The sequence below is a fragment of the Xenopus laevis genome, chromosome 8S (assembly GCF_017654675.1).
Source record: "Xenopus laevis strain J_2021 chromosome 8S, Xenopus_laevis_v10.1, whole genome shotgun sequence".
Classification (NCBI taxonomy): Eukaryota; Metazoa; Chordata; class Amphibia; order Anura; family Pipidae; genus Xenopus; species Xenopus laevis.
Window position 1 is genome coordinate 102,560,749 of NC_054386.1, and position 27,700 is coordinate 102,588,448.

At 41.8% G+C, this 27,700-nt stretch overlaps 2 protein-coding genes across 3 annotated transcripts; both read left to right on the plus strand.

Moving 5' to 3' along the window:
- The first annotated feature begins 719 nt into the window (after positions 1–719).
- On the plus strand, positions 720–3,977 carry LOC108700428 (SNARE-associated protein Snapin-like). Its single transcript, XM_018233603.2, has 4 exons — positions 720–942; positions 1,280–1,326; positions 2,109–2,227; positions 2,757–3,977. Exons 1-4 carry the CDS (start codon positions 845–847, stop codon positions 2,859–2,861), a joined length of 369 nt encoding a protein of 122 aa, XP_018089092.1. The 5' UTR covers positions 720–844; the 3' UTR covers positions 2,862–3,977.
- A 6,787-nt stretch (positions 3,978–10,764) lies between these two features.
- On the plus strand, positions 10,765–20,190 carry ilf2.S (interleukin enhancer binding factor 2 S homeolog). Of its 2 annotated transcripts, none has more exons than XM_018233605.2 (15): positions 10,765–10,915; positions 12,033–12,089; positions 13,407–13,449; positions 13,533–13,637; positions 13,717–13,794; positions 14,825–14,927; positions 15,011–15,076; positions 15,828–15,944; positions 16,049–16,127; positions 16,210–16,297; positions 16,390–16,451; positions 16,534–16,648; positions 18,979–19,069; positions 19,143–19,313; positions 20,010–20,190. In XM_018233605.2, exons 1-14 carry the CDS (start codon positions 10,911–10,913, stop codon positions 19,298–19,300), a joined length of 1,167 nt encoding a protein of 388 aa, XP_018089094.1. In that variant the 5' UTR covers positions 10,765–10,910; the 3' UTR covers positions 19,301–19,313; positions 20,010–20,190. The 2 variants fall into 2 exon arrangements, with proteins under 2 accessions (XP_018089094.1, XP_018089093.1); XM_018233604.2 differs by lacking the exon at positions 10,765–10,915 and adding an exon at positions 11,351–11,385.
- Positions 20,191–27,700: the final 7,510 nt, after the last annotated feature.

Consider the following 27,700-nt stretch of genomic DNA (forward strand, 5'->3'; position numbering starts at 1 on the left):
GTCAGGGTCCCCCATTAAAACTAAAAAAGAAAAATGACGGTCAGGGTCCCCCATTAAAACTAAAAAAAATGGCGGTCAGGTTCCCCCATTAAAACTAAAAAAGAAAAATGACGGTCAGGGTCCCCCATTAAAACTAAAAAAGAAAAATGACGGTCAGGGTCCCCCATTAAAACTAAAAAAGAAAAATGACAGTCAGGGTCCCCCATTAAAACTAAAAAAAATGGCGGTCAGGTTCCCCCATTAAAACTAAAAAAGAAAAATGACAGTCAGGGTCCCCCATTAAAACTAAAAAAGAAAAATGACAGTCAGGGTCCCCATTAAAACTAAAAAAAATGGCGGTCAGGGTCCCCCATTAAAACTAAAAAATAAATATATATTATTGGTGTTCACTGTTCAGTGGAAACGTTTACAATGTGTCCGAGGATCCAGAAGTGCTGCCACCTGCCGGTTACTTGTGAGAACTACACAGTGAGACATAGCGGTGACATCTAGTGGTGAGTGTCAGCAACTGCAGCCTCGTTACATCCACATATCGGGACAGAAAGGCTGTGCGGAGAGGCTCGTGTCTGACTTTACAGATGGTCAGTCCGGGCCTGAGAGGCGCAGAGGCCCTTTAACATCCGCCCACAACAAATCTCATGAAGAAGTCCCTTTAACTCCCACGGGCGCGCCTTACTTGTGCTTATTACTGCACGTGCTCTGTGTCAGCCAATCAGCTTGCTGGGGAGCCTCACTGTGCCGGAACTACACTTCCCACAGTTCTGCGCGCCATTACGTCACCGCCTCGCTGCTGTTTCTCTCCCGTGTGACAGACAGTCGGGCTGATTGTGTTGCCGGTAATAAGATGGCGGTGTCCCCCGGGCGGGACGTGTTTGCTGAGGGGCTGCTGGAGCTGCTAAAGCCTGCGGTGCAACAGCTCGACTCCCACGTACTGGCCGTCAGGTACTGGCCTTGCCTCTGGCCCCTAGGGGCCCCTGTGCTGCTGCTGTCTGAGTAGTCTTCTTATAGCTGTGAGACAATAAGGGCCCCTCAGCCATGACTACAAGGGCCCCAGGACCTAAGGGAAGACTTTTATAGCTGTGAGACAATAAGGGGCCCTCAGCCATGACTACAGGGGCCACAGGACCCAAGGACAGTCTTTTATAGCTGTGATGCAATAAGGGCCCCTCAGAATTCAGATCCTTACAAGCTCCGTGTGGGCGTGGCCATAGTGACAATGAGTGAATGCAGGTCATGTGATTTCGGCCATTGCTTCTCGTTTTTGTTTCTTTATTTGTAGGGAGAGCCAAGTGGACCTGCGGGAGCACATTGACAACCTTGCGTCAGGTGAGAGCTCCGCCCCCGAGGAACAAGCCCTTGTGCTCAGATTAATGGGGCGCTTCACCTTTACATTCATTTTTACTATGTTATAGAATGGGCAGTTCTAGGCAAATTTTCCATTAGTTTTCATTATTCCTTTTTTATAGTGTTTTTAATTATTTGCCTTCTTCTTCTTTGAAATGGGGGTCACTGACCCCATCTAAAAAACAAATGCTCAGTAAGGCTACAAATGTATTGTTACTTTGTATTCCTCATCTTTCTATTCAGGCCTCTCCTATTCATATTCCAGTCTCTCATTCAAATCAGTGCACGGTTGCTAGGGGAATTTGGGCCCTAGCAACCAGACGGCTGAAATTACAAACTGGAGAGCTGCTGAATAAAAAGCTAAATAACTCAAAAACCACAAATAATAAAAAATGAATTCCAATTGCAAATGTTTTTAATTTAAAGGGGAACAGTCCCTTTAGTAAGTTATTGCCCTGTGATTACATTACAACCAAATGTTATTAGGATGGACTGTGCATATATGGACTAACAGACAAACATGGTAACCCATAATATGTTCCTGTATGCATCTGTCTGGATCTGCCTGCTTCAACAAAAAGGGTTAATGTGACCGTGCTAAGCAGAATCTTTGGTGCCTACAATGTTCTCCATTGCCTCCATGCTGCTTGGTGCTTATATATTCATATGTAACTGGCCTTGTGCTTGGGCCTAGTATGAAGGGCCCAGTATGAAGGGCCCAGTATAAATTGCCCAGTATAAAGTGTCCTCTCTTTACTCTCTAGAGCTCTGCAGAATCAATGAGGATCAGAAGGTGGCACTTGACCTGGACCCATATGTGAAGAAGCTGCTGAATGCTCGTCGGAGGGTTGTCCTTGTCAACAACATTCTGCAGAATGCACAGGTAACCCTCATATACAGTATGCGCTTCCCACACAAGCTCTATTGAAAACACACAAAGCACTGTATTTCTGTCCTGCTTTATGGCAGCTGAGATTCTAGCTATCTGTATAACAGAACATTCTGTCCCAGTGGCTGCACAGATCCTATCTGATCCCCATTGTAAGCAGCAGTCCTGTCCTGCTTTATGGCAGCTGAGATTCTAGCTATCTGTATAACAGAACATTCTGTCCCAGTGGCTGCACAGATCCTATCTGATCCCCATTGTAAGCAGCAGTCCTGTCCTGCTTTATGGCAGCTGAGATTCTAGCTATCTGTATAACAGAACATTCTGTCCCAGTGGCTGCACAGATCCTATCTGATCCCCATTGTAAGCAGCAGTCCTGTCCTGCTTTATGGCAGCTGAGATTCTAGCTATCTGTATAACAGAACATTCTGTCCCAGTGGCTGCACAGATCCCCATTAATCACTGCAGGCATTTTAAGTTCTAATCAGGAACATCTTACTAAACTGCCACCCATTTTCTCTTCCAGGAACGACTGAGGCGTCTCAATCACAGCGTTGCCAAGGAGACGGCTCGTAGGAGAGCCGTGTTGGATTCAGGGAGCCACCACCCTCCTGCTTCTCCAAACAAATGAGATGTACAGGAGAGAAGGTTTCCTAGAGCTTGGGGGTCTTGTCTCTCCTCCCCGTGGCAAATGAGATGGCCTTTCCCAACATCATGTTTTTTGGGGCCCAGATCCAACACTGAGCCCCAATGTGCAGGACTTAAGTGCCAATATTCAACCCGTTCAACTGCACTGGGAGTGTTTCATGCAGCAAACACTCCTCTATAAAGCCATTGCCTCCAGCTCTACCAGTGAGATGCATTACCCTCCCAGCATTCCCTTCTACTGGTCACTGGCCTGACCCTAAGGGGGTTATTTATCAAGGTCCGAATTTATCTCAATATCGGCTGCTACAAAATCCGATCTAACCCGTTTTCCACGCTTATTTATTATTACATTTTCCCGAAAATTACCTTTGCGGGAACAGCTCAGAATTTCACAATTTTTTTCGTGAATTTTCACCGAATTTTTCGAAGTTTTCCTCCAAAAGCTCCGAAAACATAGTGAAATTGCCCGAAACCCCCGACACAACCAAAAATCAATGGGACTGTTCCCATTGACCTCTATGTAACCTCGACAGGTTTGAGATGCCGTGGTTTTATATTCGGGCTTTTTAGCCCTCGGGGGTTTAATAAATAACGAAAAATTCGTGATTTTTTTTTAAAAGTCCGATTTTATAAAAAGAAATCACGAATTTTTGCGGATTTCGGGGAATTTCTCGTATTCGGAGCTTAATAAATATCCCCCTAAATGTGTTGTAGAACTTCCTCAGTAACGGAACCGTCCGTGTTCTGGAGCAGGTTTGGTGCTACAGTGGTGACTTTGTATTGACTTGATCCATGTCCCCCTGCTGTGTCCCCTCAATATTTATTTACTAACGATAACGTTATGTTGTTAATGGCGGCTTGTTTGCACTAAACTGGAATGTTGCTGCTAGTGAATTCATGGTTCCTTATTATTTGGGACTGACTCTCAGAATGATGAGATTATCTGCGTGAGCTTCATCTGCTGCATTATAATATCTGCTGTTTTATAGTTGCACTTATTTGTATGTCTGTCTGTATGCACTGCCTTTTATATCAGTAGCCTTTTGTGTTTCCTTATGCTCCTCTATCAATGTATTCAATAAATATCCTTCACTGCCAATGTATTGGGCACACAGTCACAGTGCTTGAAATGTAAAATATATCAGTATATAAGGGGGATATGATCACTATATATAAATATATAAGGGGATATGATCACTATATATAAATATATAAGAGGGATATGATCACTATATATAAATATATAAGGGGGATATGATCACTATATATAAATATATAAGGGGATATGATCACTATATATAAATATATAAGGGGATATGATCACTATATATAAATATATATAGGGGATATGATCACTATATATAAATATATAAGGGGATATGATCACTATATATAAATATATAAGGGGGATATGATCACTATATATAAATATATAAGGGGGATATGATCACTATATATAAATATATAAGGGGATATGATCACTATATATAAATATATAAGGGGATATGATCACTATATATAAATATATAAGGGGATATGATCACTATATATAAATATATAAGGGGATATGATCACTATATATAAATATATAAGGGGATATGATCACTATATATAAATATATAAGGGGGATATGATCACTATATATAAATATATAAGGGGGATATGATCACTATATATAAATATATAAGGGGATATGATCACTATATATAAATATATAAGAGGATATGATCACTATATATATAAATATATAAGGGGGATATGATGACTATATATAAATATACGTATAAGGGGATATGATGACTATATATAAATATATAAGGGGATATGATGACTATATATAATATATAAGGGGATATGATCACTATATATAAATATATAAGGGGATATGATCACTATATATAAATATATAAGGGGGTATGATCACTATATATAAATATATAAGGGGGATATGATCACTATATATAAATATATAAGAGGATATGATCACTATATATAAATATATAAGGGGGATATGATGACTATATATAAATATACGTATAAGGGGATATGATGACTATATATAAATATATAAGGGGATATGATCACTATATATAAATATATAAGGGGGATATGATCACTATATATAAATATATAAGGGGATATGATCACTATATATAAATATATAAGGGGGATACGATCACTATATATAAATATATAAGGGAGCCATACAGTAAACTCTGATGTTTAATTCACCAGTAGATCATTTAGATAGACTCAATTAAACCTACTGAAATCAGAAGGAGTTTATTTTAAGGGGTTAAAATGGGGATGTGGGTGTGAAGGTCAGTTAAAGTAAATTGAATCAGGTTAATATCAGGGGAAGACACTTAAGTGGAATTCATTATTTGTCAGGCACACGAGTGTTCAGATGAGCAGTAGAAACCCCTCAGCTTGTCCTTTGCTTCATTATTATTATTATTATTATTATCTCTCTATAAGGAGCTTACAGTAAATCCCAGGAATTAAATGTATCTGTTTTTATTCTTTTGCTGAACCCATTTAACTCCCTCTCCTCGTGGCTGGATATATCCCCCAATTCTGGGCAGATAATTAGCCGTGAGACTTTCCTTATTCTCTGTAAGTAAATGTCTGTTCCACAAGGCTGTTCCTTTCTGCAAACATTGGGGTAAGTCCTTATAATTCATATAAATTCCTATCCCTTCTCCCCCTGTCATTCTTTATATTCAGAACGTCTGTACCCCATGGATTAGGCTGCTGAGCTCAAATGTACAAATTGGGGTTTCATTATATACACTTTGCCCAGAGGAGATAATTACTGCACTGCCTGACTCCCTCTTTGCTTCTCATTCATTGCTACATAATGGCAGGATGGGGTACAGGAGGTGCAGCAACTGCTTTCAACTTTGTAACTTTGTTATACATCTTTGCAAGACCAAGACTGTGCACATGCTCAGTGTGAGATCGTCATAAATGATTTAAGTTAGTCTTTAATCAGGCATCTCCTGCCGTATCCAGTATTAGTGAGTCAGTTGTTAGAGGAGACTAGTTTGGAATTGCTGGTGTTTAGTTAATATGATTGTGGATATAGTATCAGTATTGCAATAAGGATACAGTAACGTAATACAGATGTAGTAACATTATTAGGTATCAATAAGCCAGTGTCTTTATGTTCCTTTATACACAGGTTGGACTAATACAAACACTGGCCTGTTATTAACATACAATAGACTTGTATTGGACACACGTTGGGTTTGGCTCCCCCACTTCATACCCAGTTGACTTTCTTGAATGGGATTTTTGTATATATGATCCATTTTTAAAGGTATGAGGCATTTAAAGTGGGCGTGTCTGTTACCCATGATGCACTGTGTTGTAGGTGAAAAGTCATTTGCAGGCTTAAATGTTCTTCATCTGTAGATTCCTTCACACTTGATAAAGGGTCCAGGCCGAAACTCGTCGGGGTAAATTCACTAACCTCTGAAAATTTGCCCGCGACGGCTTCTCTCACAGCGCAACACTTCGCCAGGCGTAGATTCGCCAGGACAACGCTCATTCACTAAAATCCAAGTTTCGTCCAGGGCGCCGAACGCTGACGAAGTTGCGATACCGTCACTGTGCCAAGCGAAGTTGCAATAGGGTTGCCTAATTTACATACAGCAGGAAGTAAAGTTGAATGGACGTACCGTATATACTCGAGTATAAGCCGAGTTTTTCAGCCCCCAAAATATGCTGAAAAACTCTACCTCGGCTTATACTCGGGTCAATCGCAAAAACGGTCGGCGGTTTCTAATAATAGTCGCCGGCGTCTAAGAATAGTCGCCGGCGCCTAAGAATAGTCGCCGGCGTCCAAGAATGGCCGCCGGCACCTCCAATGGGAGCAGAAAACCTCAATTTTTTGATTGAAACTTACCAGAAGCTGCTGCATTTCTCACCCTAGGCTTATACTCGAGTCAATAAGCTTTCCCAGTTTTCAGATGTCAAATTAGGTACCTCGGCTTATACTCGGGACGGCTTATACTCGAATATATACGGTATATTTTGCAGCAAATACATTACACTACACAAGCCCAGGGAACCTTAATAAAATAAAGTTGTTATATTGCCCTACACATGAGCCCACTGTATAGTTTATGTGACTATTTTTAGGAAATGTAGAGGGGAAACCGGGTACCCCAAAAAAAATTTACACTCTTTTTCAGCCTATCACCCTGAAAAAAGGAAAAGGTGCTAACGTTTTTTTTGGGAACTCCTATCTACTCTATTGCACTTCCCTTGGTCTGAGGTGGTGAAGGCAAGTCTGGCGCAAGAGCTAACGTTCAGTAAAATCCGCATCTTTGTGAATTTGTGCAGTTAAGTCCGTTGGCCAGAGCGCAAATTCTCCTGGCATAAGGGTTGAAGTACCGCTAGAGTCTGTCTCCTTCGCTAGCGAAGTTACGCTGGTGACCATTAGTAAATCGGCGAAGTTCCAAAATGACGTCAGGCTGGCGAATTTTCACCATCGTTAGTCACTTCGCCCTTTAGTAAATTTGCCCCATAGAGTGTTAATCCACTTCCTCAATAAATAAAACCAATTTGCAGTCAAGATCACTGCCTACGTTTCTACTATATTGTGATTGATTGAATTAGGATATGGACACAGGCTATACCCGTGGGGTAAGATACAAATGAACTTTAATCTGTGGGTGTCAGTAAAGGTTCCTGCCCCGGGGCAATAATTAGTAAATATCAATAGAAGTTGGAGTGGGAGTTGTCTCACCCGCTGTGCCATTGTGTGTCTCTCTGTACCTGGGAAAGGTGAAAGGTGCATTACAATAGCACACGAGGGAGTTGGATTTCAGCACATTTCAATGGAAATACCCCTTAGGGGGGAACATGGTGTCTAATATACAGATGACTTCAGATGGGGGAGCCACGAGCTGTAGTTACAACTATTAACCCAAACTCAAGGTGTCAGAGTCTCTGGCCCAGGTGGGAAGCCATTTTCCCTTCACACTGTACTAAATGGTCTCCTAGTTGTGGAAGTCCTGGTGTAAGGCCTCTGGCACGTGGGCATCATGTCTGGATTGAAGTATAAAATAGTCCCAGAGGCCCAAACAGTCCCCTCCAGACCAAAATATAATGAGTGTCTATTTGCCTCAACCCGCAGACTGCCAGTCCGGGCCTGATGGGCATCGTTTCACAGGCATGAGATCAGTTATCCAGAAAGCTCTGAATTACGGAAAGGCCTTCTCCCATAGACGCAATTTTATCCAAATAATCCAAATTTTTAATAATGATTCTCCTTTTCTCTGTAATAATAACACAGTAGCTTTGTACTTGATCCCAACTAAGATATAAGTAATCCTTATTGGAGGCAAAAACCAGCCTTATTGGGTTTATTTCATGATTTTGTAGTAGACTTAAAGGAGAAGCAACCCCTAAAGTTAAAAAAAACCCTACCCTACATAGACCCCCTCCCTCCTCTCCCCCAGCCTAGCTTCTACCCTGGGCAAATGCCCCTAAGTCTTTACTTACCCCTCGGTGCAGATTCTGTCCAGCGGAGTTCATGGGCGCCATCTTTAGCCAATTCAGTAATCTTCGGGTCTTCTCCCGGCGCTTCGCCAATTTCCCAAATTTTCGGTACATGCGCAGTTGCTGCGAAACAGAAAATTGCTCCAACTGCGCATGCGCTGATACAGCACTTACTTCCTGACGATTACCGAAGAGAAGAAGATGGCGCCCATGAACTCCACTGGTCAGAATCTGCACCGAGAGGTAAGTAAAGACTTAGGGGCATTTTCCTGGGGGGGGGGAAGTCTATGTAGGGTAGGGTTTTTTTAACTTCAGGGTTTGCTTTTCCTTTAAGGCATGAAGATCCAAATTAAGAAAAACCAGACAATCCGAGGTCCTAAGCATTCTGATTAACAGGTCCCATAGCTAGGGTTGCCACCTGGCCGGTAAAAATTATGGTTGATCCCAATGTTAATAAGGAAATAAGATAAATATATAGCAAAGCTGGTATTTTTTTTTCAGAAAAGGTGGCAACCCTACCCATAGCCCAAACACTGGCAATCGCTACTGACACATTTCCATTGCTTTCTTCAGTTATCACTGGAATAACGTTATTTGCTCCCTGTAACTAGGGTTGTCACCTTTTGTGGAAAAAAATACCGGCCTTTATTATTATTAACATGTTTTTATATAGCGCCAATAGATTGCGTAGGGAATAAAGATAAATATATAGGAAGGTCAGTGATCCCAATGTTATTAATAGGAAATAAAGATAAATATATAGGAAGGCCAGTGATCCCAATGTTATTAATAGGGAATAAAGATAAATATATAGGAAGGTCAGTGATCCCAATGTTATTAATAGGGAATAAAGATAAATATATAGGAAGGTCAGTGATCCCAATGTTATTAATAGGGAATAAAGATAAATATATAGGAAGGTCAGTGATCCCAATGTTATTAATAGGGAATAAAGATAAATATATAGGAAGGTCAGTGATCCCAATGTTATTAATAGGGAATAAAGATAAATATATAGGAAGGTCAGTGATCCCAATGTTATTAATAGGGAATAAAGATAAATATATAGGAAGGTCAGTGATCCCAATGTTATTAATAGGGAATAAAGATAAATATATAGGAAGGTCAGTGATCCTAATGTTATTAATAGGGAATAAAGATAAATCTATAGGAAGGTCAGTGATCCCAATGTTATTAATAGGGAATAAAGATAAATATATAGGAAGGTCAGTGATCCCAATGTTATTAATAGGGAATAAAGATAAATATATAGGAAGGCCAGTGATCCCAATGTTATTAATAGGGAATAAAGATAAATATATAGGAAGGTCAGTGATATGATCCCAATGTTATTAATAGGGAATAAAGAGAAATATATAGGAAGGTCAGTGATCCCAATGTTATTAATAGGGAATAAAGATAAATATATAGGAAGGTCAGTGATCCCAATGTTATTAATAGGGAATAAAGATAAATATATAGGAAGGCCAGTGATCCCAATGTTATTAATAGGGAATAAAGATAAATATATAGGAAGGCCAGTGATCCCAATGTTATTAATAGGGAATAAAGATAAATCTATAGGAAGGTCAGTGATCCCAATGTTATTAATAGGGAATAAAGAGAAATATATAGGAAGGTCAGTGATCCCAATGTTATTAATAGGGAATAAAGATAAATATATAGGAAGAGATAACAACTGTAGTTACAGCTCTATGTTCCCCTGATCTCATGTCTCTCAGAGCTCAGTGTGAGTTGATAAAGGACAGGCCCAGAGTTTAGTAAAGAGACAATAGAGGGGAGCTGATTATTGAACAATATCTGGGCCTTTGTATCAGTGCAAGGGGCTCCCTATACAATATCATGTTCTATATCCAACAGGCAGACATATTATTGTTGCACTACAACTCCCAGACTCCTGTACTAGTAGTAACTGTGGGGTTTGTAGTTGGGCAGCAGCACTAGAGAGTAAGTTTGTCCAATGCCCAAGGAGCCTGATATTCCTGAGGTAAATAAGAGGAAGCCAATGGGCTGTGTGACTAGTCCTAGAGACGTGGCCAATATCTTCCTGCAAAACGGGCTGGTGACATTTAATAAAATGAGACTCGATGGGAAGGTTTATTCGCCACTTAAATCGCTATATCTGCTCATAGGAGCTACGAATAAATTACTAAAAGAAAGAATTAAGCGGCCATTTTGTCCTGCTTTTGTGTGTTTGTTTATAAATAAAGTTTGAAAAAAGAGACACAGACGCCATTTTAAACGCAGCATGATCTGTGGGCGGGTTTACTTAGCCTTCTACGATTGGTGGATTTGCTGTTCCTCGCTGCGATGTGTTTTTTAAGGGGCTTGGATAGGTCGTTATGAGCAAAGGGGCGTGAGTTTAGTGTTCGTGACGCTGATTGGCTCTGGAACCGGTGTTTATAGCCAATAGCAAGAGAGATTGTTGGTCTAGTGCGGCTTTTTCCAGGGACGAGCTGGTGTCCATTGTGCGGGAGTGTGAGGAACGACGATCAGGAACATGAGGTGCGGGGTGTTTGTGGGTCGGATTAGGAGGTGGGGGTGGCAGAGCCGGGAGGTGCGCGGGGGGTTGGCGGGACCGGGATTTGGAGGCGCTCGGGCGGCAACTTCTTTTATTCGCAGCAGCTTTGTGGGAGCAGTGGTGCCGCGGGGGATTGTGGGAAACATCCCTGTGACCTGAACCTACAGCCGCCCGGGACTTCCGGTCTTTCTATTTGTTCTTTACTGAGCTCTGGTCTCTCTCTACAACTTGTTACTTCCTGTGTCTGTAACTTCCTGTGTCTGTAACTTCCTGTGTCTGTAACATATAGAGACAGGCCTGGGACTGACTGTATCAACTTTTTTTTTTTAAACATTTTTTTTATTTGGCTACAAACAGTAATGGATTCAAAAACAGAGTTGCTGAACATCCTGGGATATGACTAACATGATATGATTAATGTTATTATCTTGGTAATGAGAGTGAGAGGTGCCAGGTTTGTGCTCATTGAAATGCCTAGTAGTGATGAGACCAGGTGTCTGATGCAATGCACCTCACTCGGTTGTTAATGCAATTGTTCACCTTCCAAACTTTTTATTCAGTTTTCATATTTTTCCCCAGAAAGACTTTTTTTCCAATTGCTTTCCATCTCTTAATTTTGACCATCTCTCCAAAATTAACGTGAAATGTTCGTGTCTGATGTGTCAGTGATCCAAATGCAGACTCTGAACTGTTACCAGTTGATGGCCTTGAGTTGATGGCCTTGAGTTGATGGCCTTGAGTTGATACATTTTTCAGTAGGATCTATTGGGAATATAAATGCAACTTTTGTAACAATTCTAACAGCTGCCTTTAATGACGCTCCTTTAAATTGATGTGTCCATTTGCTATGCTTTAAATCCTCATAGTAACCATGTTTTAATATAAATAAGACTGGAGTATAAATAGGAGAGGGCCCAGATAGAAAGGAGTATTAAAAACTTATAGCCTTACAGGCCAATTGAAAAGTCTTTTAGTCTTGGCCATTCTGTAGCATGCTAAAAAGTGTAACGTAAAGGTGAATAACAGCTTTAGAGGACACTTTTCATGAAACGACCTGTGCATCACTTTGCAAATTATTCTAATTTGTTCCATTTTTCTTAGGGGTGAACGAGGACGTGGACGTGGCCGCTTTGGCTCCAGAATGGGACCTAACGCAGGGTGAGTGTCTAATGTTCCTATATTGTCCATCAGTTGGTCATTGCTCAAGAGATGTGTGATTTCATGTGTTGCTTACTGGCCCTCTACAGAGGAAGCAGACACGGGCCCCCACTACAGCCGCTGGGTCTGCTTTAGTTAAGCCACTTCCCAGTACCGGTCTCCCTAACTGTTTCTCCAAAGGCCATTGACCTGAATCTGGAGGATTTGCTCCTATTGGTTCATCACCTGCAATTGTCCGGCTCTGTGCTGAGTAGTCTGCAATTTTATTTAACCACTCAGGCTTCATCACTGCTGACCTAGTATGGGATGCTCTGAAAGCATATATTAGGGGAAAATGAGTATTATCAAAACATGCACAAATATGCTGCATGCAAAAATGTCCTCCCTAATTCAACAATCACCAGAAAACTATTATAACTATCTTTATCATCGCCATCTCCAGGGCACTCTAACCCATGCCTAGCTAGAACTAACAAAATAGCGTATCCTTTTTCAGAAAGCAGACTATTTTAGTATGGGGACAACAATAGCAGATTGTAAGCTTTCCTAGCCTTTGGTGGTGCCTCCACAGTGGAAATTCCTTTTGATAAAGAAACCCCCACGTGCCCTGACTTGATTAACAAAACATTTGCTGTATACTACCCTGACCTTTGCCCAGCTAAGCTAAATGTCTCAGAGACGTGACAGTTATATTTCCAAATCTAATTGCCTAAATTCTGGGCACCCAAATCACAGGGCTAGAGGTTGCCCAGGCAATTGCGTTCCATTTGGTTCTGATTCGCACCACCAAGCCAGTGTATACTTTCTTGACCCAGTTCCTAATCACACAATAACTCCCATCCTTTCTCTATAACCAGAGGCGCTAGGCAGGAGTGTCCGTTATCATCACTGCTCTTTGTGCTGGCAATGGAGCCCACGGTATGCAGGCTCAAATCCTCCCAGACTCTTCAGGGTCTATTCTTTAGCCACTTACGGAAGTTGTATTCAATGCTGACACACTACTATACCTGGCCAACCCTAATGACCCTAATAGTGCCTCGTACAGCACATAATCATAGACAAATAGAGTGGATTCAACCAGACTGTTCAATCACTTTGCTTCCGTCCAATGAAGCCAAGAGCACATAGGAAAAGTATCAACTTGATAAAGAGCTAGGCTCAAAACATTTAGTGTTCAATAAAAGCACTTATTTTGCAGCAACCCACTACGTCTGACTAAAGTTCATCACTACTTTTCCTATGCAGCACATAATCATGTTCTATACACAACCAGGAAATGTACTGCAACAAATGTAACACATTTATTTTTCTTTACAGTTTCAGACCCTTCGTCCCTCACATTCCCTTTGATTTCCACGTGGTAAGTGGCTTTTCCTTGCAGCATGGTTGTGTATGGAAACGTATATTATTTGTGCTTACTCACGGAGTGTTCATCCTTTTCAGTGTGAAATGGCCTTCCCTCGTGTGAAACCCGCCCCAGATGATGGCACACTCAGTGAGGCGCTGCTCAAACGGAACCAAGATCTGGCTCCTACAACAACTGAGCAGGTAATAATACGCTTCACTGCTTCCCACCACCTCTCCTTGTTACCTCAATCCTTATTCATTATATCCTTCTCTCTCCTAGGCCTCCATTCTTTCTCTGGTAACCAAAATCAACAACGTTATTGACAATTTGATTGTAGCCCCTGGAACCTTTGAAGTGGTAAGTTCTTGTGTCTGTGGTATATTTAGTTACTAGCGTTGTCCTTTTTTTATATAGTCAGTGGGATATACAGTGCTTTACACTAATGAACGGGCGTTAAAACAAAGGTTACAGAGTTGAAACAGGATCAGATGACACACCAAAAGTCTGCTGTGTTTTCTGTTGTTTTAATAGATTGCAGTGCTGCTAGTTGTACAGATAATTCCAGCACACTTAAGGGATTTTGTCATGATTTTTATAATATAGTTTTTTATTTCTAAATGACACTGTTTACACTGCAAATAATTCACTGTACAATATAAAATGTCATTCCTGAAGCAGCAAGTGTATTTAGTTGTAATATTGGTGTGTAGGTGCATCTCAGGTCATTTTGCCTGGTCATGTGATTTCAGAAAGAGCCAGCACTTTAGGATGGAACTGCTTTCTGGCAGCCTGTTGTTTCTCCTACGCAATGTAACTGAACGTGTCTCAGTGGGACCTGGATTTTACTATTGAGTGCTGTTCTTAGATCTACCAGGCAGCTGTTATCTTGTTATGGAGTTATCTGGTTACCTTCCCATTGTTCTGTTGTTAGGCTGCTGGGGGGGGGGTGATATCACTCCAACTTGTAGTAAAGAGTGACTGTTTATCAGAACACAAGTCACATGACTGGGGGCAGCTGGGAAACAGTCTAGCCCCATGTCAGATTTCAACATTTAAATATAAAAAAAATCTGTTTGCTCTTTTGAGAAACAGATTTCAGTGCAGAATTCTGTTGGGGCAGCGCTATTAACTGATTGAGTTTTGAAATACATTTCCCATGACAGTTTCCCTTTAATGATACCGCAGAGCAAGGAGTTGGGGCTAAATTTGCTCACAGCCAAAACTATGTTTATCAAGTCCAATGTTTGCATTTAGCAGTTTTATAAGCCCAGTTGTCTTTATTCTGCAGATATGTTGGTCATTCTGTGTGATGGATGTACCTCTTTGTTGAACTTTGCTGCAGAATGTGTCTATGCATTATAAATAACCATCTTTTTTGCCATTCTAGCAAATTGAAGAGGTGCGACAGGTGGGCTCCTACAAAAAAGGGACAATGTCCGCTGGCCATAATGTTGCAGACTTGGTTGTCATTCTAAAGATCCTCCCCACACGTGAGTTGTTTTTCCTCTCGCTTTACTGTCCCTGATCACTTTCCTGTCGCTCTTTTTCATCAGCTTTTCCTTCTTATTTCCAGTGGAAGCCGTTTCTGCTTTGGGCATTAAGGTAGTTGAGACCATGAGGACACAAGAACCAGCAGAAGGTGAGAAGTGGAAACTGAATGTGCACTTTTTATCAGACTAAGAATGGATTTCAACTGTAAACTCTACAGGTTCTCTCTCACTTGCCTCTCAATCCGGAGTACTATGTGTTAATTTGTATTTCAGTGCTATTACTGTATACTCTGTAAACCTACCACAACTCCCAAACTTTTTTTTTTGATGTTCATTAGGCCAATTGCAAGCACAGTACTTTCCCTCGGGGTTGGATACGCAAGTCTAATTAAAGGGGAACTAGCGTGAAAATTAAAATGTAATATATGCTTCAGCATACTGAAATAAAAGAACTTTCTAAATATAATCAATACAATCAAATTCTCTACTAGTTCTTAATCAAGTTTATTTTCACTATCCCTCTCTCAGCATCTGTTTCTCCTCATTCTGTCTTCATGCAGCAGTTGGGTGTCAGATATTCACTGACAGTTACATCCAATATATCTTATAGGGGGGCTCCTTTTGCCTAGAAGATGTATTAGAGCTCAGTCTATTGAAATCATTGGACATCATGTCTCTCTACATGCAGGATTTGTGCAAAAGGCAGTTATTTTGTTTGTCCTGGAATCAGTTACTTGAGTGAGCTCTAATGTGAAGTCGAACCCAGTGATGTGATTGCAGCAGACTTTTTTTTTTTTTTTGTGGGGGGGTTTATCGCGTAGATCAAAACATGATCTGCTTTTTGTTTGCTGTAGACAATCCATAAGTGCCATATATCCTGACTGTTTTTTTCTCTTTTAGTTCTTACAATGCTAACAAATGAGACTGGCTTTGAGATCAGTTCAGCAGACGCCACCATTAAGGTCCTCATCACAACTGTGCCGCCAAACCTACGCAAGCTGGACCCAGAGTTGCATTGTAAGTGCCGTTTTTTTCTGCCGAGTTGCCTTGTATCTTTATTTCTGTATCCATGCGCAGTATAATAAAGTATATATATTGTATCTTCCTCTCCCTCCTTACAGTGGACATCAAAGTTCTACAGAGCGCACTGGCAGCCATCAGGCACGCACGGTGGTTTGAGGAGAACGCCTCCCATTCTACGTAAGGATTTCCTAAGTCTCCTCTAATTTTGTTTTTAAGAGCCAGTACTTTCTTGTGCTGATGTTGGGATTTCTTTCTTTAGAGTGAAGGTTTTAATTCGCTTGTTGAAAGACTTGAGGAGTCGGTTTCCTGGATTTGAACCTCTAACTCCCTGGATCCTTGACCTCTTGGTAAGTCTCTGACTCAAAAGATTTTGGGTTTGTTCATGGTTCTTATTTTTTAAGGGACTATATGTGACTTCCATCTGTTCTTGCTTCTCTAGGGGCACTATGCAGTGATGAATAATCCAACCAGGCAGCCACTGGCACTCAATGTGGCCTATAAGTAAGTGATGGTGGTTTTGGCAACTCACATAGCACATCCTATCCAAATGCTATACTTGCTAAATTTCATTTTTTTTTTTTAGGCGCTGCCTACAGATCCTCGCTGCTGGTCTTTTCCTCCCTGGCTCAGTTGGCATTACAGACCCCTGTGAAAGTGGCAACTTCAGGGTTCATACTGTCATGACTCTGGAGCAGCAGGTAAAAAGCAACATCTCTATTGTGTGTGTGTGTGTGTGTGTGTGTGTTTTACATTTTTTATAAATGTATTTTTATTTGAAACAAGACATTTTCCAGGGACTACAAAAAAACTGGACAATCCCCAGTATGTACAGATATTACAGCATAGTGTTTGGTAAAACAAATATCCAGAACCAAATCTAAATAGTAACAATAACATATACACTAAAGCATTTTCTTGGTTACTGTCATTTATAATCCCACTATAACATGGGCATAGATGTGGTGTCAGAGTGGGAAATAAAAAATAGGATGGATTGTGTAAGGGTCACTTGCTGGATTTAATGGAAAGTTAGCCATGGGACAGGCTCCTATAAGTCAGTCAGGGAATCCAAACTTGTGGATGTTTTCTAGGAATTTACAAAACGGGGATATCCAGTGTTCCAGTTTTGGCTGAAAAAATCTTGGGCTGTTCCTGTCGCACAAAATTCTAATCGCTATATCCAACAACGGTGAAGGAAGCCTCCGAAGCAGGTCTTTGCTACAATGACATTTATTAAAGGAATTGTTCAGTGTAAAAACAAATTGTAAATGAGCGGTGCAAAATAAAAAATGTATCTAATAGTTAGTTAGGCAAAAATGTAATGTATAAAGACTGGAGTGAGTGGATGTGTAACATAATAGCCAGAACACTGCTTCCTGCTTTTCAGCTCTCTTGGTTTACACTGACTGGTTACTAGGCAGTAACCAATCAGAGACTTGAGGGGAGGCCACATGGGTCATAACTGTTCAGTGAGTTTGTAATTGATCCTCCGCATTCAGCTCAGATTCAAAAGCAACAGTTATGTCCCATGTGCCCCTCCCTCAAGTCACTGATTGGTTACTGCCTGGTAACCAATCAGTGCAAAGCAAGAGCTGAAAAGCAGGAAGTAGTGTTCTGGCTATTATGTTACACATCCACTCACTCCAGCCTTTATACATTACATTTTTGCCTAATTAACTATATTAGATGTATTTTTTATTTTGCACAGCCTATTTATTTACCCAGTTTTTATTTTCACACTGAACTGTTCCTTTAAGTTGTGCCAATACATGTTTCAGGCCTACAAGCCCTTTCTCAAACATGTAGTGGCACAACTTTAATAAATGTAATTGCAGCAAAGACCTGCTTCTGAGGCTTCCTTCACTGTTGAAGGTTATAAATGTTTTCTAGGGGTCCTTCTTAAGGCTGGTTAGCTTTATTATTTGGATTTGACTAGGTGAAAAGTCTACAATTGGGGACTTCCAGGCAGCTGTTATAACTTGATTAGAGGTGGAGAAAGCGATTGGTTGTAAGGTATTTATTGCCTCCTGAGATTCATTTGTGCACAAGTGCTTCCACTGGGTCCTTTCTTAAGTGACATCTGATTTAATGTATAAACGTGTGAGCAGCTTTGGGATTGTCCCTCCAGATGTGCAAGAGGCTTCCCTGATGCCACCATTTCTGAAATTTCAAGAAACACTCGCACACCCTAATCAATTGGATAGAGAACACCTGGTGCACAGCAAACAGGAGGAATCGGCCACCTCCCTAGAATACTGGAACAAAAGCTTCACTGGCACACAGGATATTTCAAGCAGGAAAAACCTTGCTAGGTGCAATAAATACCTAGCAAGGTTTTTCCTGCTTGAAATATCCTGTGTGCCAGTGAAGTTTTTGTTCCAGCCACCATTTCTGAAACATAGGGGAGAACAAGAGGGCTACCGTTTTGCCAGTCGTGTGGGCCTAGGTATCATTGGTGGAAGACTCTGGGAGGTTTCTTGCATAGCTGATTAATGATGTTACACCATCGCTCTATGTGCAGAAGTGCAATGCTGAATAGATCTCATGGGGTTAATTGATCGTATATTGTCGATTGCTCATTTTTTTTGGGGAAAAAAAAACCTTGTAGACAAAATTTGTTTGCATTGGGGAACTTTTTCTGTTTAAAAAAGGTGCCTATGTAGTGTCTGATTTGGTGCTAGAGCAAGAATTCCAATGACTCCTATGGATGCCTTTTGGGGGCCTATGGAAAATCCAATCTGTTCTAGGAGCAAGACCTCTCCTATGTCCTATTTATACAAGTGTGATTCTCATCCTAATTGAGTTGTGTCCAGGCCTCAATATAGTCCGTGCCCACTGTTCAACCACCATTAGTGATATTTCGGGTTACTGGAAAAATCCTGGCCAGACAGAATACAGGCCAGAGTCTCTATAAAACAAAAACATTGGTTCTAAGCTGTTACATTGCAGTAGAAGAGGCAAGTAAAGAGTTAATTGGGAACATCCCTGAATGAGAAATCTTTCTAAACCAACTGCTTTCGCTTCACAGGACATGGTTTGTTACACTGCCCAGACGTTGGTCCGAATTCTCTCACACGGAGGCTACAGGAAGATTTTGGGCCTGGAGGGAGATGCCAGTGGTAAGGACAAGTGATAATTCTGTTGGTGTAACTTGTGTCCTGAGCGTTACTGACTGATCTTTGTTCCCTTCAGCTCTTGCCACTGAGATGTCCACCTGGGACGGTGTCATTGTGACCCCTTCAGAGAAGGCCTATGAGAAGCCCCCTGAGAGGAAAGAAGGAGAGGAGGATGATAACCAGGAAATTCCAGAAGGTGCAGAAGAAGAGGAGAGTATGGAGACACAAGAGTGATGTTAAGTTAAAGGTATATGGTCATTTTTTTTCAAAACATCAGTAGAGCTGCTCCAGCAGAATTCTGCTTTGAAAACCTTTTTTCAAAAGAGCATATTTTTTATATTTAATTTTGAAATCTGACATGGGACTAGACCTATTGTCCGTTTCCCAGCTGCTCCCAGTCATGTGACTTGTGCTCTGATAAACTTCAGTCACTCTTTACTGCTGTACTGCAAGTTGGACTGATATCACCCCCTCCCTTTCCTCCCCAGCAGCCTAACAACAGAACAATGGGAAGGTAACCAGATAGCAGCTCCCTAACACAAGATAACAGCTGCCTGGTAGATCTAAGAACAGCACTCAATAGTAAAATCCAGGTCCCACTGAGACACATTCAGTTCCATTGAGTAGGAGAAACAACAGGCTGCCAGAAAGCAGTTCCATCCTAAAGTGCTGGCTCTTTCTGAAATCACATGACCAGGCAAAATGACCTGAGATGCACCTACACACCAATATTACAACTAAATACACTTGCTGCTTCAGGAATAAAAGAAACACTGGGGAGCATAGTCCTCTCCACGCAGCCTTCAATCCCACTTCCAAGACTATATAGTGACCCATTCTCACCTAAGGGTCCACATTCCAATTTACAGACATTGCTTCCCCCAGACTTGGGCCCTGTCCCTCTAAATAAATATCAGCTACTCACCACGTTCTTCTCTTACAGATTTCACTTGTTCTGGATTCTCCCTGTACCAGCCCCGGGGCAGAACATATTGGGTCTATTTCTGGACCAAACTCCTGTGGTTTTGTTTTTCCTTTGTTCTTAACTTGTGATGTGACTTGTTTTATACTGTAGGGATATGTTGTTGTTTTTTTTTTGCCAGCAATAAATTTTATTTCGCTTTCTCAAGGTTTTTTTTTTCTTTATTTGATGCATCACTGGGTTTCTTCTCTGACATAATTGAAGGGGTAGTTAAAGGGAATATTCACTTTCCAACACTTTATTTCAGTTCAGTTATCAGACACGATATCGCAGGAAATTAAGACTTTTTCCTCTGTGTGACAGTTTTTCTAATATTGAAGTGTAAAGTGTCATTTTTTACCTTCCAAAGCCGCTCTGGGAGGGGGGGGTCACTGACCCTGTAAACTGTTCTGATACATTTAGTTGATCCATTGCTTATGTTTGTCCCTGAGTGACATTAAAGGCAACTGTTAGACTTGATACAATAGTTACACTTATATTCCCCATAGATCCTACTGAGAAATGGATCAAAATGTAATAAAATTGTATCGGTTTAGTCTCCTCCTGAATTACTGAGCTGTCAGACTTAAACACCAGAGACGCAAACATTCAACTTTACACTTGCGTTTTGGATAAACGGTAAATTAAAAATATTTAATTGGAAATTTCAATCTGAAAACAATTGAACTGAAAAAGGGTTGTAAAGTACCCCTAGTAGCTCATCAACTTTGGGGTCCCCCTTTCTGGTACCTGATTATGACTTGGGGGTCTCACACTGTGTGAGATGCTACTGCTAAGTGTCACCGTTTGTGCTTTAAAGGATACATAAACCTCTAAAATAAGTGAATGTAAAATACACTTGATAAAGGGCACATAGGCCCGAAACATGTTGTGTTCGAGTAGTCGGCCAATAAAAGGAAAACCACAGCATTGATATACTTGCTGAGTGCTCTCCTCATTTCTCAAACATTTGTATATCGGGATACTGGTGACCTGATCGAGGAAAGTTGCACTCTAATTCTGAATCAAGCTGGCAGTGTGTTTTTGGACAATGTATTTCTTTGAATGTAAAATTGATCGGGGTACATTTACATTAATTTGTTTTTATACCAAGATATTAAGGGATACATGTACTGTTAATATGAATGAATTGTGTTCCAACAGCGCCACCTGCTGGTCAGTTTCCCACCAGTCTGACCAGCAAGTAGTCAAGGAAGTTGTCAGGAGAAAGAAAGAGGCTGATGTTCTTCTGCTTAGGAATAAAATTAGAAACCTTTCTCACATCTTTCCTAAGCAGAAGAACATCAGGTTTACTTCTCCTTTAAGGACACGCTCTTCTGGCACTAAGGCATTGGTTGCTTGTAAAGTGTCTCCATCTTGGGTGTATGTTTGTCATTCAGATTGGTGTGTGTTTTTTACAGTTCATTTTAGTGGGGAACAAATTGCTGTTCCCTGTCACATTGGCTGAGCCTCTAAATGGCAGCTCTGGTGTTTAATTGCCAGCTCTTCTGCAATAAGTGCAATGAATGGGGGGGGGATCAAGGTTTTTCATGAGGTTTTTTACTGAAGTAGCAGTTTTAAGGTGTTTAATTGAGTGGTAACTAGTTGTTTCCTCATATGGATCTCATTCCAGGTAAGTAATGGGAATTTTACACAAATGGCAGATAAATAAAGATTAGTTTTGGGAGAAAACCTATTGTAAAGGTGTCAATAGATGTTACAGTTCAGATCTTCCCCTGCGACTATTGGTTCATCTTCAATAAGTGTCAGATAAACAGGTGGAAATCCTAGAATTCTACCTCTCTCTGATGGTTCTGCCCAATGGCCGACCAATATCCTTCTGCTGATGTTGATTGGCTCATCTCCGGCCATTCACACTCTGAATATGAACTTCCATACGTTGTTTTCTGTGCGTTTATTGCCACCTTTACAGGCACATTTATTAGGGATGCACCGAATTTACTATTTTGGATTTGCCCCAACCCCCGAATCCTTTGTGAAAGATTCGACCGAATCTGAACCCTAATTTGCATATGCAAATTAGGGGTGGGAGGGGGAAAAAATGTAATTCTGTTTTGTGATGAAAAGGAACGCAATTTCCATCCCCACCCCTAATTTGCATATGCAAATTCAGATTCGGTTCGGCCGTGCAGAAGGGGATTTGACCGAATCCTGGATTTGGTGCATCCCTAACATTTATCAAGGGTCAAATTTAGAGTTTTTTTTTTTTGTTTTTTTTTAATCCAAGATTTATTCTAAAAATTATTTTTTTTTTTTTTTTGTATTTAAAAGGGTGAATTAAATCCACCCGAAAACTCAAATCAAATTTTTTAAATTTTAAAAACTTGATTTGAGATTTTTTTTTTTTTTTTTTTTTCCCTCGCAAACACTGGGATGTCGGGAAGGCTGCAAACAACTCCAAAATTCATCCCTGGACCTCTCCCATTGACTTAAACAGCAATTTGGCAGGTTTTAGGTGGCAAATAGTCAGATTTGAGTTCTTAAAAGGCCCAGGGTACGATTTCAAGAACTCAATTGAATTTGAATAATTCCCTAGTTAATTTTTGACTGTTTTGACCATTAAAAAAAAGTCAATTTGTCCCTTGATAAATCTGCCCCATAGTGTTTGTGCTCCATTGTGAAGAGTTGGATGTAGAAGTGCACAATTGTTACTGTCCCTTGTCTGATCTCCTGTGATCCCTCCATTGAGATCTGGTAGAAAACGTCTGATTTGTGTTACACACGAGATTGTGTCTCTAGTTTATCAGCCGATCTCCCCCCTCCAGTCTTGTGTTTGTCTGACCTGCGTCTCTTCATTCTAAACACAAGGGGGCGCCGAGACCTTTCACTGAGCCACAGGCTCATCTGTCTGCCTTAGTGTTCATTCATCAACTTCCACATTCGTTTCTAGATTGTAAGCTCTGTAGGACAGGCAGTTGGGTGTGTAAATAAGTGAAAGGGGTGGAGGTAGGACAGTGTTACTGGTGAAATATATCAGATCTCTGCCCAGTGCCCTGTTGTGTATAAACAAAGAACATTCAGTGCCAGGAACTGATCTACATCTGGACTTGTCCCCTGCAGGGGTGACTCTTCTGGAGCTCTGGCACCCACTAGTGTTTCTCTCTGGCACCCCCTAGTGTTTCTCTCTGGCACCCGCTAGTGTTTCTCTCTGGCACCCACTAGTGTTTCTCTCTGGCACCCACTAGTGTTTCTCTCTGGCACCCACTAGTGTTTCTCTCTGGCACCCCCTAGTGTTTCTCTCTGGCACCCGCTAGTGTTTCTCTCTGGCACCCGCTAGTGTTTCTCTCTGGCACCCGCTAGTGTTTCTCTCTGGCACCCGCTAGTGTTTCTCTCTGGCACCCCGCTAGTGTTTCTCTTGGCACCCGCTAGTGTTTCTCTCTGGCCACCCCTAGTGTTTCTTCTCTCTGGCACCCCCTAGTGTTTCTCTCTGGCACCCGCTAGTGTTTCTCTCTGGCACCCGCTAGTGTTTCTCTCTGGCACCCCCTAGTGTTTCTCTCTGGCACCCTAGTGTTTCTCTCTGGCCCAGCCCTAGTGTTTTTCTCTCGGCACCCGCTAGTGTTTCTCTCTGGCACCGCTAGTGTTTCTCTCTGGCACCCGCTAGTGTTTCTCTCTGGCACCCCGCTAGTGGTTTTTCTCTCTGGCACCCGCTAGTGTTTCTCTCTGGCACCCCGCTAGTGTTTCTCTCTGGCACCCCTAGTGTTTCTCTCTGGCACCCCCTAGTGTTTCTCTCTGGCACCCGCTAGTGTTTCTCTCTGGCACCCGCTAGTGTTTCTCTCTGGCACCCCCTAGTGTTTCTTCTGGCAACCCGCTAGTGTTCTCTCTGGCACCCGCTAGTGTTTTCTCTCTGGCACACCCCTAGTGTTTCTTCTGGCACCGCTAGTGTTTCTCTCTGGCACCCGCTAGTGTTTCTCTCTGGCACCCGCTAGTGTTTCTCTCTGGCACCCCTATCGTTTTCTCTGCGACCTAGTGTTTCTCTGGCAACCGCCTAGTGTTTCTCTCTGGCACCCAGCTAGTGTTTCTCTCTGGCACCCCATCCTAGTGTTTCTCTCTGGCACCCCCTAGTGTTTTCTCTGGCACCGCCTAGTGTTCTCTCTGGCACCCACTAGTGTTTTCTCTCTGGCACCTCGCCCAGTGTTTCTCTCTGGCACCGTCCCTACCGTGTGTTTCTCTCTGGCACCTATGTTTCTCTCTTGGCCACCTGCGTGAGCGCCGCTAGTGTTTCTCTCTGGCACCCACTAGTGTTTCTCTCTGGCAAACATCCCCATTAATATCCCAACATCCATATCTGTCACTACCTGTGTCACCCCTTCCCCTGTTATTGCCCCTTCCCCTGTTATTGCCCCTGGCAGGTGAGAGTGGTGGTTGTATAATGAATAAACTATCGCCAATACTCCGTGTCTCAGAGTTGTGGGGTCAGGGTTGGATGGAGGTTGTATGGGGTCGGCACGTGTGTGTTCAGATTCAATCAAATCTCAGCCAATAACTGAGGCTCCCAGGGGAAGTGACTTCTATTTTAGTCTCTTGTCTCCTCCTTTATCTCTCACTGTCTCTTCTACTGGATCCAGTCAGTATGGCAGCTCCTCCCGTGTGTGTCACTAGAGAGACAGTCAGTATGGCAGCTCCTCCCGTGTGTGTCACTAGAGAGACAGTCAGTACATATGACACTTGCTTTGCTGCCAGTTTATCACATAACAAAGAGCCGGGGGCACCCCCAGTAATAACATGTCCCCCCCCCCACACACAGGAGAGAGAGAGATGATCCCACTAGTAACTATGAGACCCCTGTATGTGACTGTTACATCTGCTAAATGTCACCTGAATAAATATGACAGTGGCTGAACAATATCCAAGAGACTGTCCCAGACATTTCCCTCCTCCCCCGCTGTGTTGTTTATATACTGTGGCACCAACATATTGTGTAGCCTCTTCCACTACTCACCCCTGTACTGCACTCTAATCCTATAACCACTCCCTCCCTGTCTCTTCTGCCCCTCCTCTCTCTGCTGTCTCTTCCCCTATCTCTTCTGTCTGTCCTACCTCTCTTTCTCTCTTCTGTCAATCCTCACCTGTCTCTCTGTCTCTTCTCCCAGTATTCTCTATACCCCAACTCTCTCAGCTGTCTCTTCCCCCCATACTCTGTCTATCCTGTGTCTCTCTGTCCCTCTCAGTTAAGGCTGAACCTCTCTCTCTCTCCCCCCCCAGTGGCCCAGAATAGTTCCAGTCTATTTTATTGGGGTGCCTGACAGCAACTCCCTGTAACCCTGGCTCAGGGCTGTAGTTTGGGGGACACAGTTTCCTCCTGTTCATGGGGTGAGTGTGGAAGTGGCAGAGGCAGATATTGGGCACATTTACTGACCAATCCCCTTCTTTCTATGAGGAAATGCCGAGTGTAACCCCTTCCTGACTGAGTCATGTGGTGCATCACATGATCAGCAATAGTCCTCTATGTTCCCTGTACATTCTCTCGACATTCCCTCTACGTTCCTCATACATTCTCTGTGCATTCCCTGTACATTCCCTGTATATTCCCTGTAAATTCCCTATACATTCTCTGTGCATTCCCAATACGTTCCCTATACGTTCCCTGTACATTTGCTGAGCTGGGGACAAGTGATATTTGGGGGTAGAAAGAGAAGGAAAGCTGTGGGTTACAGAAGAGACGGTTGAGGCAGTGCAGTTCTTACTGTCAGTTGTTCTGCCTGTCGGTTCCTCAGTGTCAGACTTACAAGTATTTATGGAAAGGCCCAAGAGCAAACAATCCATTGTGAGTCTGCCGTGTGGAGCTCTCCTGGGGGGCACATTATTATCATTCATTTCTTATTATATCTTTATTTAATTGCCTCGTTTTATTCTACACAAGCCCCCAATAGGCAAAGTACTGGGGCCACAGAGACAAAACGTTAGGGGTGAAGTTTATGTCCCAGACAATAATATTGTTTGTGCTGAGTCCCACGTGGGGGGGGCACAGGGGTCAGGAATTTGGCTACAGACACATTTGTGTTGTTAGGAACAACCTCTGTACATTACACTACATTACACTAGAATACATAACATTACACTACAATACATTACATTACACTACACAACATTACACTACATTACACAACATTACACTACTCCCCTCACATGAGCTTTGGGCCATGATATCCAACAATATCCAGTTGCTACCTTCACTCCCCCTAGCAACTGGCTGCTCCACTTATTAGCACATTGTACAAAGGCTGAGCAACTTTTCAATTGGTCTTCATCTTTTCTTTTTATTATTTTTTGAACAGTTTGCCTTTTTTTTTCCCCTGTGTCCAACTTTCAAATGGGGGTCACTGACCCCAACTTAAAAAGCAATTGCTGTGTAAGGAGACACATTGTTGCATTTTCTTACCTATTTCTATTCAGGCCTCTCCTATTCATATTCCAGTCTCTTATTCACATCAGTACATGGTTGCTAGGGGAATTTGGACCTTAGCAACCAGACTGCTGAAATTGCAAACTGGAGAGCTGCTGTAAGTCAAAAACCGCAAATAATAAAAAATGAAAACCAATTGCAGTTTTTATTCTCATTGTTGTTGTGTTGGTGAGGCTTTTCCAGCAGGGAAGGGGTGTGGAAGGTGGGCGGTTCCTGCTGGAATATCTAATCAATCAGAATAAAGTGCTGGGACACGTTTATAATGAGATGAGTCTAATTGGGGTTTATCAGAGGAATAATGTGAATAACGTGGGAAAGAGCGTGGCCTTACGTGGGACTATAAATATTTCTTATTCCTAATTCCCCAGCGCTGGGGTTGTAAAGAAGAAACGCGGGCGAGAGAATTTACTTATTAAACCCTGGGGGGAGTCAGTGGGATTAGATGGGGGGGGGTAATGGGACATTCATTAAGGGGTCACAGACCTCAGTGGTTTCTATGTGGCCATGAAGGGCTGCACCTGCCCCCCCTTATTAACCCTTCACTCTCATTTCATTGACTGGGCAATATCTTCTGCTGTAATCCCCTCTGTCTCATACCTTGGTACTGTCTCTAATCCTTGGCTTCTATGTCTCATACCCTTTGTTCTGTCTCTAATTCTGGAGCATGTTCTGTCTCTAAACCTTTATATTCTGTCTCTAATCCTTTATATTCTGTCTATAATCCCTTATGTTCTGTCTCTAATCCTTTATATTCTGTCTCTAATCCTTTATATTCTGTATATAATCCCTTATGTTCTGTCTCTAATCCTTTATATTCTGTCTCTAATCCTTATATTCTGTCTCTAATCCTTTATATTCTGTCTCTAATCCCTTATGTTCTGTCTCTAATCCTTTATATTCTGTATATAATCCCTTATGTTCTGTCTCTAATCCCTTATATTCTGTCTCTAATCCTTATATTCTGTCTCTAATCCTTTATATTCTGTCTCTAATCCCTTATGTTCTGTCTATAATCCCTTATGTTCTGTCTCTAATCCCTTATGTTCTGTCTCTAATCCCTTATATTCTGTCTCTAATCCCTTATGTTCTGTCTCTAATCCCCTATGTTCTGTCTCTAATCCCTTATATTCTGTCTCTAATCCCTTATGTTCTGTCTCTAATCCCCTATGTTCTGTCTCGAATACTTTATATTCTGTCTCTAATCCCTTATGTTCTGTCTCTAATCCCTTATGTTCTGTCTCTAATCCCT